The 18,089-nt window shown below is 41.8% G+C and overlaps 1 protein-coding gene across 3 annotated transcripts in view; it reads right to left on the bottom strand.

Moving 5' to 3' along the window:
* The window catches only part of PRUNE2 (prune homolog 2 with BCH domain), a 129,586-nt gene that overhangs the window by 17,352 nt on the left and 94,145 nt on the right, over window positions 1–18,089 (bottom strand). For all 3 annotated transcript variants that reach the window (XM_066604147.1, XM_066604148.1, XM_066604149.1), the window contains 5 exons: window positions 16,072–16,174; window positions 11,598–11,729; window positions 11,330–11,416; window positions 9,686–9,784; window positions 1,086–1,121 (listed from right to left, as the gene is read on the bottom strand). In XM_066604147.1, the coding sequence (XP_066460244.1) occupies window positions 1,086–1,121; window positions 9,686–9,784; window positions 11,330–11,416; window positions 11,598–11,729; window positions 16,072–16,174 (457 nt within the window). The remainder of the gene's footprint in view (window positions 1–1,085; window positions 1,122–9,685; window positions 9,785–11,329; window positions 11,417–11,597; window positions 11,730–16,071; window positions 16,175–18,089) is intronic.

The following is an 18,089-nucleotide window of genomic DNA, read 5'->3' as shown; positions in this document are numbered from 1 at the left end:
AGAGGCCTTATGCGCCCCCTAAGGCTCCTGGGCCCGGGTGCAACCACATCCCCTGCATCCCCTATAGTTGCGCCCCTGGTTGAGGTTAACAGACTTCTTTTATCTTTTTGACACCCATCTATACATGTAGACTGTTGCTGCCATCTATCCTCTACAAGATGACCATTGACTGACCCGTCAGAGCAGCACAGTAAAAGTGATAGGTCAATGAGCAGGTCTACAAGCTTCATCCTCAGAAACAGGTCCATTCATTAGGCTGCAATTACATCTGCACTGGAACGTCCGTTCCGAGGTTCCGTCGCCAATCCGGCAGAAAATATTGGAAGAAAAGGCACTGCATGCCTCACTCTTTCTTCCAGTAAAACGCTGGGCAGCTGAGCAAAAACCCAACGGATCCCATTATAGTCATTGGGGTCCGTTCAGCGCTGTTCGATTCAGCCTTAAGATGGCCCCGTTTGCCCAGGAGATTACCCTTACCTGCTTCCCGAAAGTAGCAGGAAAACGGAATTCCCCCCGCAGATATGAAAGCAGCCTTAAACTTGTTCACATCTGTAAAACTGCCCTACAGTATGTGACACGAAGGCCCTTTTTTAACTTCTACTACAATGAGAATATGTTTAACAATGATAAATGCTCTTTAGCCCTTTGCAATCCAATTTTGGATTCAGGGTTTCCTGGGGGGGGGTTTCTCTTTCTGGAATTATACAATGGTGCCATCTGCTGGCTAGAGCCAGTATTGTGGTATGTGACATGCTGGAGAGGCCCCCGACAACAGAGCGGCCAGTAATTTTCAGTAAGAATACCCTGTCGGACATCTTCTGACGTCGGAGCTGTACAGCCTTCAATCACAATGTCTGAAGGCGTCAGACAGTGGATTGGAAAGGGTTAAATATGGTTCCTAAAGCTAAACAAATTCTGTGTATACGTGACGGCAATTCTGTAAATTTTTACATATATGTATGCGTTATAATTCACATTTTTGCATATTATAAACGACCTTCATTGTATTCTAGCACCAAAGAAAACACAAACACATGCAGTACCATACGTGAAATAACCCCATTGTCATGTAGGCAATTTCTTACTTTGCAGCTTCAGTTTCTGTCAATTCTTCATCCAGTCTGCATCAGTAATCATTTATTGAAGGTAATGAAAAGGCAAACAAAAGAAAAAGGGAAAGAAGCAGGCATAACATAAGCAAAGCAAAGCCAGATTTGAGGGCAGACAGAAATATTTTTAAGGTTGCGTTATTCACTTGAAGTTCGGCTTGTGCTGTGCTGTGCTGTAGGGAATGAAGATGTATAATCTAGGCAACTATTACACTTAGTACAGTTTCCACTTGCAGCGCCAGCTTTTCTCATTTCTCAACTTATCTACGTAGTTAAAAAGCCCCATCACTTTAAGTATTTCTAAACTTTTTCTCGAGAGCCGATTGGACATCTTTAATTGGGAGCCCGGTCCAAGAGAGGTTCCAGGAATAATGGTACCTTGACCAAGGCCGTTTGGACAGTGAAATATAAAGTATTTTAATGAGAAAGTTTCTAATGTTTTTGTTATATGCTTTGTGTCACGGGGAAGCAGATCTTGGGATCTCTGCCTGCACATATGTATGTAACAGCCATGTTTTGTATTGTATGATAATAAAGCAAAGTTACAGTCTGGGAAGCAGGATTCTAACACTCTATTCTAAAGAATGCTAAAACTTCTAAAATTGTGCTATTTCTAAAATTGTCCACTATTATAAAAATAGATTACCCAATCTCTGTTACATTGAGACTCCAGTCATAACATAAGAAAAAATAGATGACTTTAAACTCACAAACATCCCAATTTTGAGTCATACTACTATATTGAGATTTCAAAATGACTGATGCTACTGGAAACACCACCAATTGCATGGGGCGAACCACAAACCTATACCAAAGAAAATGGAAACGCTAGCCACTGATAATGTAATTATAGAACAACTTGGCTTTCCCAGAAGAAGCATTTATTATATTCACAAGCTTTTCACAGATAGGACAAGCTTCAAACACACTGCCATGCAGCCCAACTCCAGTTTGACGACTTCTTCCGAGACATGATACTTCTTCTGAGAAAGCCAAGTTGTTTGCTTATTACTCGTTAGTTAATTGTTCTTTGGTATAATGAGTTTGGTGCTATAGACTGGTGCAATGAGGATTATACCCAATAGCATCAGTAATTTTGAAAGTACAACATGTTCTCATAAACCAACGTTTGGAGACTCTTGAGTACATAAGCCATGCTAATATCATTTTTATACTTGTTGTTTTTGCCTGACACCATCCTCTCCAAAATAATTGGATTAAGTTGGAAACGTGTTACAAAAGCAGAGTGCTAAAGGCGTACTCCGATAAACGACAGGACACTATTAATATTATTTAGACTCCAAATACGTAAATACAAAAGAACTCACTACCATTAATTAATGAAAAGAAAGACTAACTAATCCCATTAAATGGTTTTTTTAAAAGAGAAAATGGAAATTTTGAAAATGCTGAGATCTAGGGTGTATAGCTAGGAAGTGGCAACCTGTACCTTTCATCTGTGACTCCAGACCCTCTTCTTCATCCCGTAGAGCCGCTGATCTGCCACTGTGTTTACATGCATCACTTCTGCAGTAAACACAGCAACAGGCTGTTAAAGGGAATCGGTCACCTACTTTTAGCCCTATAAGCTAAGCATATGTGCTAAAAGTAGGTGACCCACTAAGTCTGGGTATATAAGTGTTATACTTACCTCCCCCATCCTTCCCACAGTGTCAGCGCTGGAAGCGGATGCTCAGTGCATTGAGTGGTGATGCTAAGTCGTCCACTCATTCTAATTTTATAACGGGCGGACTACTTAGCAGCAACACTCAATGCACTTAGCGGCGGTCCCTCTCACTCGGTGCCAGAGAAAGCTGCTGAAGCAGATAGACAGGAGCTTCTAGCACTCTGAACGGCACATGAGCAATACAGCGCAGTACTTCCACTCCTGTCCTCCCATCATGCACTGCTCACAGGATACTGGAGGCTACGTACAAGGGAGGAAGTAGCAAATAACCTCTGTTACTGCGGTCCTGACAGCATGCACCCACACAGCTGATCGGTCGGGGACCCGAGCAGCGGACCCCGAGCCGATCAACTATTGATGACCTATCCTGATGATAGGTCATCAATAGTATTTTTGACTGGAAAACCCCTTTAAACATTGAGATTTGCAGGATTTATTGAGAGCCTTGGGGCTGCAACGCTGGACATGGTGCCCTGGGATAGGTGAGTATTCAATTTATATTTATTTTAACCCTTTATAAGTTTTTTCAATGTCCCAGAACACCCCTTTAAAGAACTTAATTTGCTTAGACCAGAGGTAAAGGGGGTCATGATCGGAACCAGTAAATATGCTAAAGGTATAAACTGGGTCCAGGAAACTGAAGAGAAGAACAAAGGAGGCACAATCAGAAAATATGATATTTCTAAAAAAAATTGTAGATGATTAGAGATGAGTGAGCATACGCGCTAAGGGCAATTACTCGAGCGAGCATTGTCCTTAGCGAGTACCTGCCCGCTCGGAAGAAAAGATTCAGGTGCCGGCGCGGGTGAGCGGTGAGTTGAGGGAGTGAGCAGGGGGGAGCGTGGGGAGAGAGGGAGAGAGAGATCTCCCCTCCGTCCCCCCCCCCCCTCCTCGCCGCTCCCCGCCCCCCGAATCTTTTCTTACGAGCGGGCAGGTACTCACTAAGGACAATGCTTGCTCGAGTAATTGCCCTTAGCGAGTATGCTCGCTCATCTCTATAGATGATGCTTGGAACAAACTTCCTACTGATGTTGTTGGAAAATCAACAGCAAAGTATCCATACACATCAGACTAAAGTTGATGAAAATGCTTATCGGGTGAAATATAACAGCGAATGATCATTGTAGCCAACCGGTAACATACAGTCAGCATCTAGAAAGATCTTTTGTCCATTGTTGTCATTAAACAGGCCAGTTTGAACAACTGTGACACCAATATGGACTAAAATGTGTATGGCTGCATCTGAGAAATAAATGTCAATTCAATGATTCGTTCAATTGACAACCTACTTCTCCTTAATGTGTATGGCCACCTTAAGTGAATATAAGCATGCCTGAGCTAGAGGTATATCTAATGAAAAAGCAAATAAAGGAAGGCGATGGAGCCAATATGACAATAGCCTATGCGTGACGTGGAGATAACCCTTTAATGACCTGTCATTTATGTAATGTAGTATGGAACTGCAGAAACAACAACTTCATTGTCCACTTTTAAAACCACAAACTCTACTTCTTTAGAATCGAGGCAGGAAATCGGCTGGGAATTCACATTTCTATATGCGTTCCTGCTTAGTATCAAATATACAGTGTTACACAACAGTCTGTGTTGGCATTCATCTGTATTTACAAATGCCTCCATATGAAATGTGCAACAAGATCTTTAGTCCCCAAACCTGGTTAAGCAGGAGGGACCGAGCTCAAAGCAGCAAGGGGGTTAGAAAACATGCTAACTGCATAGAAAGCAACATATTTTGTTACCATGAAGCAAGCTGCAGCCAGAAGGGAGAATGTTACATTTTGCAACTTTGTTGAAGTAATTTGAGTTATTTCTGAAAGCAGATCTGGTATTCTGTACCGTGCAGTCAGGGCCTACTCACACATGCAGGTATAGATAGGCATTCTTTCTGCAGAGAGCAAGCCATACATGATGCACTGGTTAGAGTTAGGAGTATGGGCTGTTAGATACATTTACCTCACATTCCTTGGAAAACATCTTGCTTCTTCATACCTTCCAAAAGAAAAGTGATTGAGTGGGGAGTATTAAGGAGTAGGGATTGGAGCCAGTGGGTAATAAATACTGGGGTGCACACTCATATAATCATATATATATATATATATATATATATATATATATATATATATATATAGTATGTCTGTGGGCTTCACAGTTTGACAAAACACACTAAAACTGCACACTGCCTATCATTAAAGATCACCTCCACTTGCAAAATACCTTTCCTGTAATGTAACTAACATTGCTTTCATGTTCCCTATTCTGCATATTCTGATACTTCCTTTCATCTAAACTCTTTGACTTCTACTAACCACACTGCCTGTACATGTAATAGATATGAAGCGTGTGGTCACTGGTAGTCATTCTTAGCATCACAAACAGGATCCACCCATGATACAGGATGTTGCCTGACTAATTAATAAGCTAGATAGGTTATGGCAAAGGAGGGCTAGTTGAAATAATTGGTGCTCATACACCTTCAAATCGCTTCCACTGACAGCTATTCCTCCCAACTCCCTCATGCACACTCATAGAGTCAGCTGCTGCCAGATTCAACATGCCCAATCCTCCCTTCTCCCGACATCATGTGACAAGGAAACGTTGGGTTCTCTTCTCTCGTGTATATGGAGGTCTTCTCTTATGGAGTGTAATTGTGTCTAATTCAACCATATGGAACAGTAACACTGTTTCTGGAAAAAAAAAAGTTTTTTTCCCTATTGTCATACAATCACTTTATGCTTTGTGATAAGCCACTTAAACAACGCAGCTAATTCCAAATTTCACAGTGCATATGCATATTAAAGGGGTTGTCCATTTGTAAACCATTGAAGGTTTGATGACCTCAGGATAGGTCATCAATAGAAGATTGCTGGGGGTTCATTGCCTAGGGACCTTCACTCATTGTCTGCTCGCTAGGTCAGTGTGCTTGTGCACTGACCTGATTTTTGCAAGAAGCAGACAGCTCCGTTCGTATTGCAGTGGTCAGGCATGATATTGCAGGCAAAGTTCCTACTCATTTCAATGAGAAGTCAACCTGCAATACCAAGCCTGGCCACTGCAGAAAAAACAGGGCTTTCTACTTTCGGGAAAGAAATCAGCTCAGTACACAGGTGCACCAGCCGGGTGAACAGCTAATCAGCTCAGGTCCCAAGCTACATAAGTCTGCCAATCTACTATCGATGACCTATCCTGACGATAGGTTATCAATACTTTACAACCGGATAACCCCTTTAAGCAACAAGTTTGTATGGAAAAATGTATATGTTATTTTTATATATTGTGATAGATAGATAGATAGATAGATAGATAGATAGATAGATAGATAGATAGATAGATAGATAGATAGATAGATAGATAGATAGATAGATAGATAGATAGATAGAATAAGCCCGTTTACGATCGGCTGGTGCCATTTTTAGACATTAAATCATTATACTTAATAGCATTACTCTGCACATTGACCTTAAAAATAAACTTAGTAACAAGTTCAAGCATGAATGACATAACTGTAATGTCATCAGATAATTAAGTAGTAGACTAAACTGAGAAGGCTCCAAGAAGTTTCGCTCTGTAACTTGCTTACTGCAGTTAGTAAAAGTCTGTAAGGCTCCATTCACACCTGCGCTCAGAGTTTCCATCTTCCTGCTCCATCCTGAGAGCACAAAAATGGAATCACTGCAGTGACCGGATTCCTCTATAGCAGAACCACACTGCCCCAGACGGCATATATTTATATTAGTCTCAAGTTCGTCCTTAACAACCAATCAGGTTGAATCAGGGAACCCAAACAACCAATCAGGTTGCTGGAATTGTGAATCAGAACCAATGAGGTTGCTGGAATTGCTCCATAGTACTGAGCTTGAGAGTAAGAGGCTACTATGCCCCCAGACGGAGCCCAATGACTATAACAACGTTCGTCTGGGTTTTGCCCTAGCATAGCAGAGTAGAGCAAAGCCATTGTATGTTTCTAAGAGCAGCTATGTATATCAATTAGTGAAACATCTTCTAAAAGTGGTTATTATCATGTAAATGAGTGAGTTCCATGATCTTTTCCTTCTGGTCAGAAGATTTCTAACCAACTTAATCTGACTAAAGGCCATTTTGATCATAAGCGCTCTATTATGTAAAATTTAAAGACGACAGACCACTACGACCGTGGTTTCCTTTTTATTTGAAAATGTATTAGATCCCCAAAAATAAGCACTTCTCTATAACCCCTTAAGGACCTGGTTGTTTTGTACCTTAAAGGGGTTGTCCCGCGCCGAAACGGGTTTTTTTTTTTTCAACCCCCCCCCCCCGTTCGGCGCGAGACAACCCCGATGCAGGGACGTACAGAAAGCTTACCGGAGCGCTTACCTTAATCCCCGCGCTCCGGTGACTTCTATACTTACCTGTGAAGATGGCCGCCGGAATCCTCTTCCTCCGTGGACCGCAGCTCTTCTGTGCGGTCCATTGCCGATTCCAGCCTCCTGATTGGCTGGAATCGGCACGTGACGGGGCGGAGCTACACGGAGCCGGCATCTTGCACGAAAGGCTCCATAGAAGAAAGCAGAAGACCCGGACTGCGCAAGCGCGGCTAATTTGGCCATCGGAGGGCGAAAATTAGTCGGCACCATGGAGACGAGGACGCTAGCAACGGAGCAGGTAAGTAAAAAACTTTTTATAACTTCTGTATGGCTCATAATTAATGCACAATGTATATTACAAAGTGCATTAATATGGCCATACAGAAGTGTATAGACCCACTTGCTGCCGCGGGACAACCCCTTTAAGGACCAGACACTTTTTAGGAATTTTACCCATGTGGTGGTTTTACTGCCCTATTTTGTTTCCTTTAGCTATCAAAATTATTTTTGCTGTGTATTTTTTTTTCCGTTACATATAGGGCGATTTTTAAAATATCTTTTTCACTGACTTTCTTTTCCTGCTTTTTAGTTTTATTGGGTGCAAAATGCTAAAAAAAATGATTTTTTTAACATTCATAGTTATTTTTTTTAAATTTAGTATATTTATGCTAAAATAAAGTATGGAAATGGGTTCCTCTATTTGTTTTGGACGTTTTGATATATAGTATGTATGGTTTTGGTTTACAGGGCGCATAAGGCGACGGTTTTGGTTGGCGTCGGCTTTATGTTATTCTCTTTCTTATGTATATATTGTTGTTTTATTCTGGAATTTTGTTTTACTTATGTATGTAATTATGTTTTTTACTATTTATGTCCCCCATGACGTCATATAAGACCTCTGGGGGACATTCATTTATTTATTTTTTTTAATTTGACACTTTTCCACTCTAGCTGGGGCATTCATAGGAGCCCTAGTCACAGGGGAAAACAACCCCTGCAGTGACATTAGTCACTGGCAAAACTGACAAGGGTCTAGTATGACCCTCCAGCTCTGCTGTAGCAGGAAACCCCGGGGGTCACACTTTTACTTTCACTTTTGAGTACACAGTGCTCATTGAGCACTGTGTACTTGGGGAAGCAGAAGGCAGAAAGGGTTAAAAACCCCTCCTACCTACTCCTCTGGGTTATCAGCTGTCACTAACAGCTGATTACCTGTTCCTGCCTCTGATTGATTGCAGAGACAGGAGGCTTAAAGCCCCGCTGTAATTTTACTATCGGCCGGGTTTTAAGCCCAGGACCAGGTGCCGTATATTTACTGTGCCTAGACTTAATGGGTTAAAAATTATTTTTAAAAACACCTTATTCCTTAAAGTAAATTGGCAGACTTCCCACAGGAGTCAGGGATGTACTTCGGGGTTGGGAGTTCTACAGGGTTTCCCATGGCCCACCACAGCACTAGACTGCCATTACACAAGATCTCACTAGTTCTTGCAAGATTTTGTGGCCTGACTAAACCAGTGCTGTCAGCTACATTAATTCACCAGTTGCTGATCGGTAAGTGCTCCTTTAATGTGGCTGATAGGATTTAAATATTATTTACAGACTCTTCTTTAGCCTGTATGCCAAGATCAATACAATATAAATAAAGCAATGTATTAATCAACTCTTAATGCAGAGTTATTCTATATGTGAACTGTAAACAAGTGTCCAAAGGAGAATATATATTACTTAGATGTGCAGAACTGTTTGCATACATTAGTGGAATGAAAATGTAATTCTAGTTGTAAGGTGCTACCTGAACTTTTTAGAGACTCTTTTACTCAATATCGAGTAACCATTTTGCTGAAAAAGAGGTACTGGCATCACGTGACAACACCGTAAGTACTATTGTGTACATCTGCCTGTTCTGTTTGCATTGCGAGCAACCGAGCTGGGCCACGTTGCGCCATTGTTGGGGAGAGATCATATAGCCACCCTTGAAAACCATCCTTGAGAACCTTGTGCTCTCACCCGCACCGGCTCACACGCTTTCATAACCATGGGATTATTACTGGGATCCAATGTTTAATGTCGTCTTGTTGTGTATAATAACTGTCAATTTTACATTTAATTACATGTACAAAAAGCAATCATTGGTCCTCATTTATCAAAACTGTCTGACACAAAACAACTGGCCAAGTTGCTAATGAAGGAGCAGTAAGATATGAAACTTGAACTTTGAGTGGGAGGCATTATCAATGTTTTGCTGTGACATTTGTAATCGATCATTGTGACTTTGCATGCATAAGAAAATTAGGGACTGACGGGGAAAGGTGCAACAAGGAACAATTACATGAATGATTGGCTCCAACAGATCTTGTTCTTCCCTGCTGCTGTGGGTAACAAGGATAGTTCTTCTATTAGGTTTGATACATTTCCTCCAATAACATATCGTTACATTCATTTTCAGATGGGACTCAATGAACTATAACTGGAAAATTGCTTCCTCAGTTGTCGATTTCTTAAACAATTATTCTGACACAATGACTCACTTGATAATACTTTCTGGAATTTGCACATATTCCATTGGAATCAGCTCTCTGAGCTCAGCTAGACTGGAGACGTACTTTATCTTGCTGCTGAACTTGGAGCTGAGAAAAAAACTTATTTGTTTAAGTATCACAATAGTAATCTGAGTTATTCCTAATTGACTCATTATTTTTAGCCTGAGGATACGTGTTTACAACTCTGATCTATATATAATCCTCTATGACAATGCAACAACACGAAGTAGAAATGCAGGCCATTTAAAGTTTTGTACTTTACAATCTACAAAGGTTTTATCCTTCATTCAGCATTATCAGCTTGTTAAGGCATCACAATGTATTATGAAGGGATTCAGACTTGTACAGAACAACTTCTCAAATAAAAGACCAAGCAGTTTTTAAAAAAAAGCAAGATGGCGCTCAGCAGGGGAAAGGGCAACACAAGAAGGAAAGGAGGGAAGAAGGGAGAGGGAAAGGAAAGGATGAGGAGAGGGAAGGGAGAGGAGAGGAAGGAAGAAAGGAGAGCAGAGAGGAAGAGAGAGGGAAATGAAAGGATGATGAGAGGGGAAGGAAAGGGTGAGGAGAATGAAGGGAGAGGAGGGAAGAAAGGAGAGCAGAGAGGAAGAGAGAGGGAAATGAAAGGATGAGGAGATGAAAAGGAAAGGGTGAGGACATGGAAGGGAGAGGAGACGAGAGAGGAAGGAGGAGGAGAGAGGAAGGGAGAGAGAAATGAAAGGGTAAGGAAAGGATGAGTAGAGGGCAAGGAGAGGAGAGAGGAAGGGGGAGGTAAAGGAGAGGGAAGGGAAAGTAGAGCGGAAGGCAGAGGGAAATCAAAGGGTAAGGAGAGGAGAGAGGAAGGGAGAGGGAAATCAAAGGGTAAGGAGAGGAGAGAGGAAGGGAGAGGGAAAGGAAAGGATGACGAGAGGGAAGGGAGAGAGAAATGAAAGAGAAAGGAGAGAAGGAAAAAGAGAGGAAAGGAAAATGAAAGGTAAGGGGAAAGAGAAAATTAAGGAAAGTAAAAATAAAGGAAAGAAGAAAAAATAAGTGAACAGGGTTAAGACTTATTTAAAAAGAGAATTTAAAATAACCTTACGCATTCTATATGCATTTATATTTCTTGTTATCATACCAAAATGGTGTGAAAGTTCAAGTCTGAAGTCATCATAGATAGATAGATATGAGAGAGATAGATATAAGATAGATAGATAGATATGAGATAGATAGGAGATAGATAGATAGATATGAGAGATAGATATAAGATAGATAGATAGATAGATATGAGATAGATAGATAGATATGAGATAGATAGGAGATAGATAGATAGATATGAGAGATAGATATAAGATAGATAGATATGAGATAGATAGATAGATAGATATAAGATAGATAGATAGATATGAGATAGATAAATAGATAGATATGAGATAGATAGATATGAGATAGATAGATAGATAGATAGATAGATAGATAGATAGATAGATAGATAGATAGATAGATATGAGACGGATAGATAGATATTTTTGTATCTTTCATAGAATTTAGTAAAGACTGACAGGACATGTGTGGCCACTGTACCTCACTTAATAGGACATCAGACAGACTTATAGTCAATGCAGTGAGTTATAATATCCATAACCGATTCATATGTACCTTATGAAAGGACGTGTCACGGCTAATATAGTTCTGATAAACCAAGATGGATGAACGATTATGAATGACTTCAGGTTCTTCCTAAGACTGTGATAAGGCAGAAAGTAATTAATACATGCAGTTAATACAGCCATCTACAGAAACAAATAGCTATAGCAGCTTGGACAATTGCTGTGTGACCTGGAGAAAAGCTCATTAGTAACGCCTTGGCCAGAGAATATCCATAACAAACAAGACGGAATGTTCACAAAATCATTTACTATCTCACCGTCTATCTATCATTTGGTAACACTTCTTCATCCACCCAAGTCCTGGCATTCTTCTTCTTGGTGTGGCTCCATTTAAATAGACAATCATATAGTCCTCCGCTACCATAAGTTCCAAAGTACTTATTACATATCTAGAAAAAAAAGAGGAAAATCAGTGTTTCCATTTACACTGTGGCTTTTTATCTCAGAGTTCGATCTGAATTGCTGAAAACCGTATTCAGACCATGGCTTGTATGGAACAATGGACTTTAATCAGTCAAACAGAGACCAAACGTGTCTCTGATTTACATGGTTCTCACTTATTTCTGTCATTTTTGATGCAAATAACAAAGATGGAACAATACCTCTGCAGCGCCACCTATTGGTTGGCAGCATTCCTGCAAATCAGTGGCAGACCCTTCATACAGGTCTCGATGGTTGATACTTCCCTGAAATGAGTTTTTGACACAAAACTGCCTCACATCCGCAGAAAAATAACATGTTCCCGAATGCGCTGTCAGACAGAGTTTCATGGTCCGATATCGCGCTTGCCCGTGTGAAATTAGCGTAATATGCTCGCCACGAATGAACCAGTCAAAATTCTTTATTTTTTTCTTATAGTTCAAATTTTGCGCTACTGTGCAAGGATGAAAAAAAAGGATAGAAAAACTACGTGCAAGAAAGATAGGGCAAGTCCTATCTTTTCTCGCATGTAGTATCAACACGTGAGAATCCCACCAGTGAAGATGAAACCATTGAAATCAATGGTTTCGTTTTGTCACGTTTTGTGGCCGGGATTTTTACACCTGCAAAGCTTGGCAAGGCCCCCCCCCCCCCCCCCCCCGACTTCTATGGGGACTTTGGTGCGCAAATTGTCCGCTTCCACAGACAAGTGTGTGCGCAAATCCGCTCACCACAACGGAGTGTATTTGCACATGAGCAATGTTTGGATTTGGCACTAAATAGGCTGATAGGCGCGTGCGCTGTAATTTTTATGCTCACAATGCCAGTTCACACATATGCGTGTTACTCCCTTTCCATGGAATAGAAAGGTTATTTGAAGCCAAATTAGGGCCAGTTCTTTTACCTGGGTAGTCCGCAGGGTCACACCCTTCATCTTGATTTTTTTTAACCTGCCATAGACTTCTATGGCAGCTTCCTGCGTAAAACGCACAAAGATAGGGCAAGTCCTATCTTTTCTCGCGTGAAGGATTTTCACGCTCATGAGAATGAATCCATTGATATCAATGGCTTTGCTTCATCACATTTTACAGGTGTGAGTTTCACGCACGTAAAACCTGCGCAAACACGTTCATCTGTTTAAGCCCTTAGTTCTAATATGCCCTGCGTCCCGACTCTAGAAGTAGGCAACGTTGTAACACACAAAAAGTAAATGGATACGGCAGCCGACTGCACTCTGCGCTCTATAGCAGCTGAACCTTACTATCTGCTCATTTCTCATCTATTCCCCCAAACATGTGGCTCTGGCCTTTCATGTCATCTGAGTATGGCAGAAGAGAAAGGGCAGCTTTGTCTTTCTCTAAATCCTAACAATGGGTTTTTCATAGTGTTTTTCCAGGTGACTGAACAATTCTGGAAACAGCTTTGTGAGTTTTGTCTTATATTAGAAAACAGATATGCAGGTGTATGGAAGGCTATCCGTACCTAGAGTCACATGGGTATATGCGGTGTGTAAGGGGGATGGATTGCACGCACTTCTGTCTTCCCTAGTTAATTCTTCTAGAACATAAGCAGATATATACACCTTGTAGTCAAAAAGACGGAAATAACAATAGTCTACTTGAATAGGAAGGCATGGATGCGCTACACAATGGTATGGCACACGGGCCCCTGGGGTCCTCAGAACATGGATTTCAATTTTCTGTAGTGGATCCTACAAGTATACTATTGTTATTTTAATACAGGACACCAGTACTGAGATATAGCGCTGGATCAGGCTTCTTGACTAGAGTTGAGCGAACGTACTCTGCCGAGCTTGATCCCCGTTTGAGTATTAGCGTACTCGATGGTACTCGGTACTCGAACGAGCATCAAGCCGTGTTCGCCCCGCCCCAGTTTTTGGCTCCTCCCCACTGTGATGTGCCTGTTTTGGCCCCTCCCTGCCGCGACGAGCCTCAATGGCAAATTTTTTGTCTGGCAGGTGGGGGGGGGGGGGGGAGAGAGAGAGAGACAGAACACGAACCAGGGAAAAAAAAAAAAAGCTCGTGACCCGGCGTCCCACATACAAAAATGCTCGAGTCTCCCATTCTAGTCAATGGGGTTCGTTACTCGAGTAGAGCTCTCAAATTTTCCGAAAAGCTCGACTCGAATAACGCGGACCCGTGCATTTAGGTGCTCGCTCATCTCTATTCTTGACTACACCCTGTAAAACATAATAGGGGCATACATAAACCGCTTAAGGACCAGGTTGTTTTGGTCATAAAGGACCTGACACTTTTTAGGGATTTTACCCATGTGGTGGTTTTACTGCCCTATTTTTTTTTCTTCAGCTACCGAAATTTTTTGGCTGCGTTTTTTTCCCGTTACCTGTAGGGCTATTTTTTATATCTCTTTTCACTGAATTTCTTCCATGTTTTAGTTTTATTATTAGGGATAAAAAGCTAAAAAAAAATTTTTTTAGATTTATACTTGTTTACTTTTACAGGGTTTACAGTGCGCATAGGGCGACAGTTTTGGTTTGTGTAAGCAGTGGGTCATTATCTTTTTTATGTATATATTTTATTCTGTATTTTTTAACTTATTTTTGTAACTATGTTTCCTAACATCTATGTCCTCCATGACATCAAATAAGACCTTTGGGGGTCGTTCACATTGCCTTTTTTTTTTACATTTCACACTTTTCCAATGCAGCTGGGACATCCATAGGAACCCTAGTTGCAGGGGAGAACATCCCCCTGTATTGACAATAGCCTCTAACAGAGCTGATGTGCCATAGCAGGGGGCACTTGGCGGTCTCATGGTTGCCGAGTTGAATAGTGGAAGTAACACCTAGGCTTCCTCTGTTTAGTATATAATGCTCATCGAGTGGTATGCAGCCTGTAAAGGTGAAGGCTTCTCCCTTCTCCTCCGGGTCCTCAGCTGTGTCTGACAACCAAAGACCCAATCTGCTCCTGCTTGATTGCAAGAACAGAAGCTTTAATCCCATGGTGCATTTTTGTTATTGCCCAGGATTAAAGCCCAGGACCAAGTGTCAGGAATTTTCCACACTTGGTCCTTAAAGGGTTGAGGCAAAATGCAAAAATTAAATAAATTCTTCCAAAAATGTAATTAACAGTAAGTAGGCCATATTTACTAACAGATTTTATCCAGAAGCAATCCTTCAACAATTTTAAAGCAGGCTAAACATTATGCCAACATGTTCCTGATCCAGGGGCGTAGCTATAGAGGATGCAGGTGATGCGGTTGCACCCGGGCCCAGGACCCTTAGAGGCCCATAAGGCCTATCTTCTCCATATAGGGAGCCTAGTAGTATGAATAAAGCATTATAGTTGGGGGCCCTATTATAGATTTTGCATTGGGGCCCCCCGAATCTTCAAGTTACTCTTCTGGGTATAAGTACAGATGGAGGGGGGGAAGCCCCAGCTGAACTTTTGCACCCAGGCCCCTGAGTCTTTAGTTACGCCCCTGTCATGAACTAAAGTATGGCACTTTGACAAAATGATGGTCGTAGAAGAAAATGTAGCAGAAAGCTCAAACCTGCCGTACTGACTTCCCTCCAGGTTTGGGTTACACATCTGTATTTATACAAGTGCGTTGTACAAACAGAACTATTGATATATGAGTCCTAGTGATGTCACGAAACAAAGGAATCACATTGTCTTCGCTTTGTCAACAGGTTAGTTAGCTATTCCAGCAAGACCTTAGGGCTATTCACAAATGTGTCTTAGACCAGTTTTACACAGAATGATTATCATTCGAAAAAATTGCTGGATCATGAAAATTTGAACTATAATCATCATTCGGAGTAAACATGGCCAACGATTGACCGTTGACCACCACCACTTCCTACTCGGTCATCCATGCTTGTTTTTTTCAAGAAAAATGAATAGGAGTGACATTACATAGAAAAATTACATAAGATACATTTTCACAACGCCTACAGCTATAACTGCTTCCTTTAAACCTACATGCCCCGTAGCAATGAATAACTGCCCAATCCCCGGCCAATAATGATCTTGGCAATCCTTTGACATGTCATAAACTAACACCACATAAAATGTTTGCGTGTTCTTCATATTTGCCTAGTATGTTTTTGTAGAAGGAATGTCATGTGCATAAAGTTCTACAAAGTTTTTATGATTTTTTTCTCCATGAACACGTGACTATTCTCCCTATTATCTATCCTGTTTGTTTTTTACCCTTTGTATTCTTTGTTCACATAAACTGAACCAAATGTTTTAGAAGGGTTGTGCCAAAATGTTACAGACTGCATTCACAATAAAGAGTGTGACAGCGTTTATGGGAAGTACTCACAGGAAAAGATTTTCCATGACATAGTTGTAGTCAGCGCGGCTGCTGTCAGGCAGAAAACAGGCAGCAAACACAATGATAGCATTTACACCCTCGCCATAGTAACCTGCCAAGAAAACACAGGTTTTTTTACTGAAGAAAAATAAGCATTATGTAAAAAAAATCACCTACAGACTATGAATCACAGCGCGGAAATAATGTATTCATGCAATGATAAAATGTGCAAAAACAACTCTAAACTACCTCATATTATAATGTACCTAGGCAGTGCTATTATGTATGTAGTACATATCCCACAAATATGTGCAGACAGTGTAGATTATAGTATGATTTCCCTAATAGCCCTTATACACAGAATGATTATCGTTCAAAAAATAGTTCAAACGAGCAAAAGTGAACGATAATTGTTAAGTGCAAACACAGCCAATGATCAAACGATAAATAGTTCACTGTTTGTCCGTCTTTCATTGCATGCAGGCATAAAAATCATCGTTGACTCATTCACTTATCATTTGGTTTAAATACCAATTGGTTAGTTGTTCTTATTTACGGATACAGTGAAGGTGAATGACTGAAAGATTTCTCGCTTGAACGAGCCAACAATGTATCTGCCTGTATAAACAGGCTGTCCGAGCTAAGGGCATCTTCACAAGATCGTGGTCTGCGTATGCTAAACACAGAGAATAGAGCTCATTGAATTCAATGAATGGCAAAGCGCTGCCTGTGATTGGCTGAGCACTGTGACAAATCACAGGCAGCGCTCAGCTGTCATTCAATGAATGGCTGAGCGCTGCCTGTGATTGGCTGAGCGCTCAGCCAATCACACACAGCCCTATCAGCAGGTGAGGATTTTAAATCCCAGCCTGCTGAAGAGCTTCAGAGCAGTGCAGGGAGAACAGGCGGCGTCTAGACACCCCTGAGCCCCAGCAGCGGCAGACAGGTGAGTATATATTTTTTTTATTTTTTACTACAGCTAGAGATGATTTTCAGGGAAGGGCTTATATTTAAAGCCCTTCTCGAAAATCACTGCAGGGGTTGCCGGCAGCCTAGTGCATTCAATGAGACAGCGGCATCCCCACTGAAATCAATTGGAGAACTTGCGATTCAGAACAGATTAACCCTTTGCAATCCAATTTTGGATTCAGGGTTTCCTAGGGGGCTTTCTCTTTCTGCCATTATACTATCACGCCATCTGCTGGCTAGAGCCAGTAGTGCGGTATGGGACATGCTGGAGAGGCCCCTGACAGCAGAGCGGCCAGTAATATACAGTAAGAATACTTTGCCAGACGTCTTCCAACATCTGAGCTGCACAGCCTTCAATCAGAACGTCTTCAGACGTCGGACAGTGGATTGGAAAGAGTTAATGGCTTTTCCATTCATTTCAATGGGGAAAATTGATTTGCCTTACGAGTGTTTTGGATTAAGAGCTCCATCACGGAATGAATTAAAGGGGTTGTCTCGCGGCAAACCTCAAAATTTAACATTACCCCATTCCCCCTGTCACCCCCCTAGCCTAAAATAGCAATTTAAAGCGGTTTTTAAACCGCTTGCTACTCACCGATCCGACGAAATATGGAGTTATAAAATTCTTCTCCAAAGATGGCCGCCGGTCCTTTCCCAGGGATGCACTGCGGTTTTCTCCCCTGGTGCACCGCGGGTCTTCTCCCATGGTGCACCATGGGCTCTGTGCGTTCCATTGCCGATTCCAGCCTCCTGATTGGCTGGAATCGGCACACGCGACGGGGCGGAGCTACGCGGTGCCGCGTAGAAGGGAGCGGAGCCAGAACACCGCTCATGCCCGGGCCAAACAAGAAGCAGAAGACCGCACAGCGCAAGCGTGTCTAAAAACGCCATAAGGCCTTAGTCAGACGGGCGTTTTTTCGCGCGATTTGCGGATCGCATGACGGATGCGCTTCCGCAAATCGCGTGACCGGTGCGCGCAAGTCGCCCGCAAATCGCCCGAAAATCTGCTCCTAGCTGCGTTTCCTTAGAAACGGGCCGGAGCTGTCCAGCGCATTGCA

This window comes from Eleutherodactylus coqui, chromosome 5, assembly GCF_035609145.1.
Source record: "Eleutherodactylus coqui strain aEleCoq1 chromosome 5, aEleCoq1.hap1, whole genome shotgun sequence".
In the NCBI taxonomy this organism is placed as follows: Eukaryota; Metazoa; Chordata; class Amphibia; order Anura; family Eleutherodactylidae; genus Eleutherodactylus; species Eleutherodactylus coqui.
This window is presented reverse-complemented; position numbering and strand designations above follow the sequence as displayed.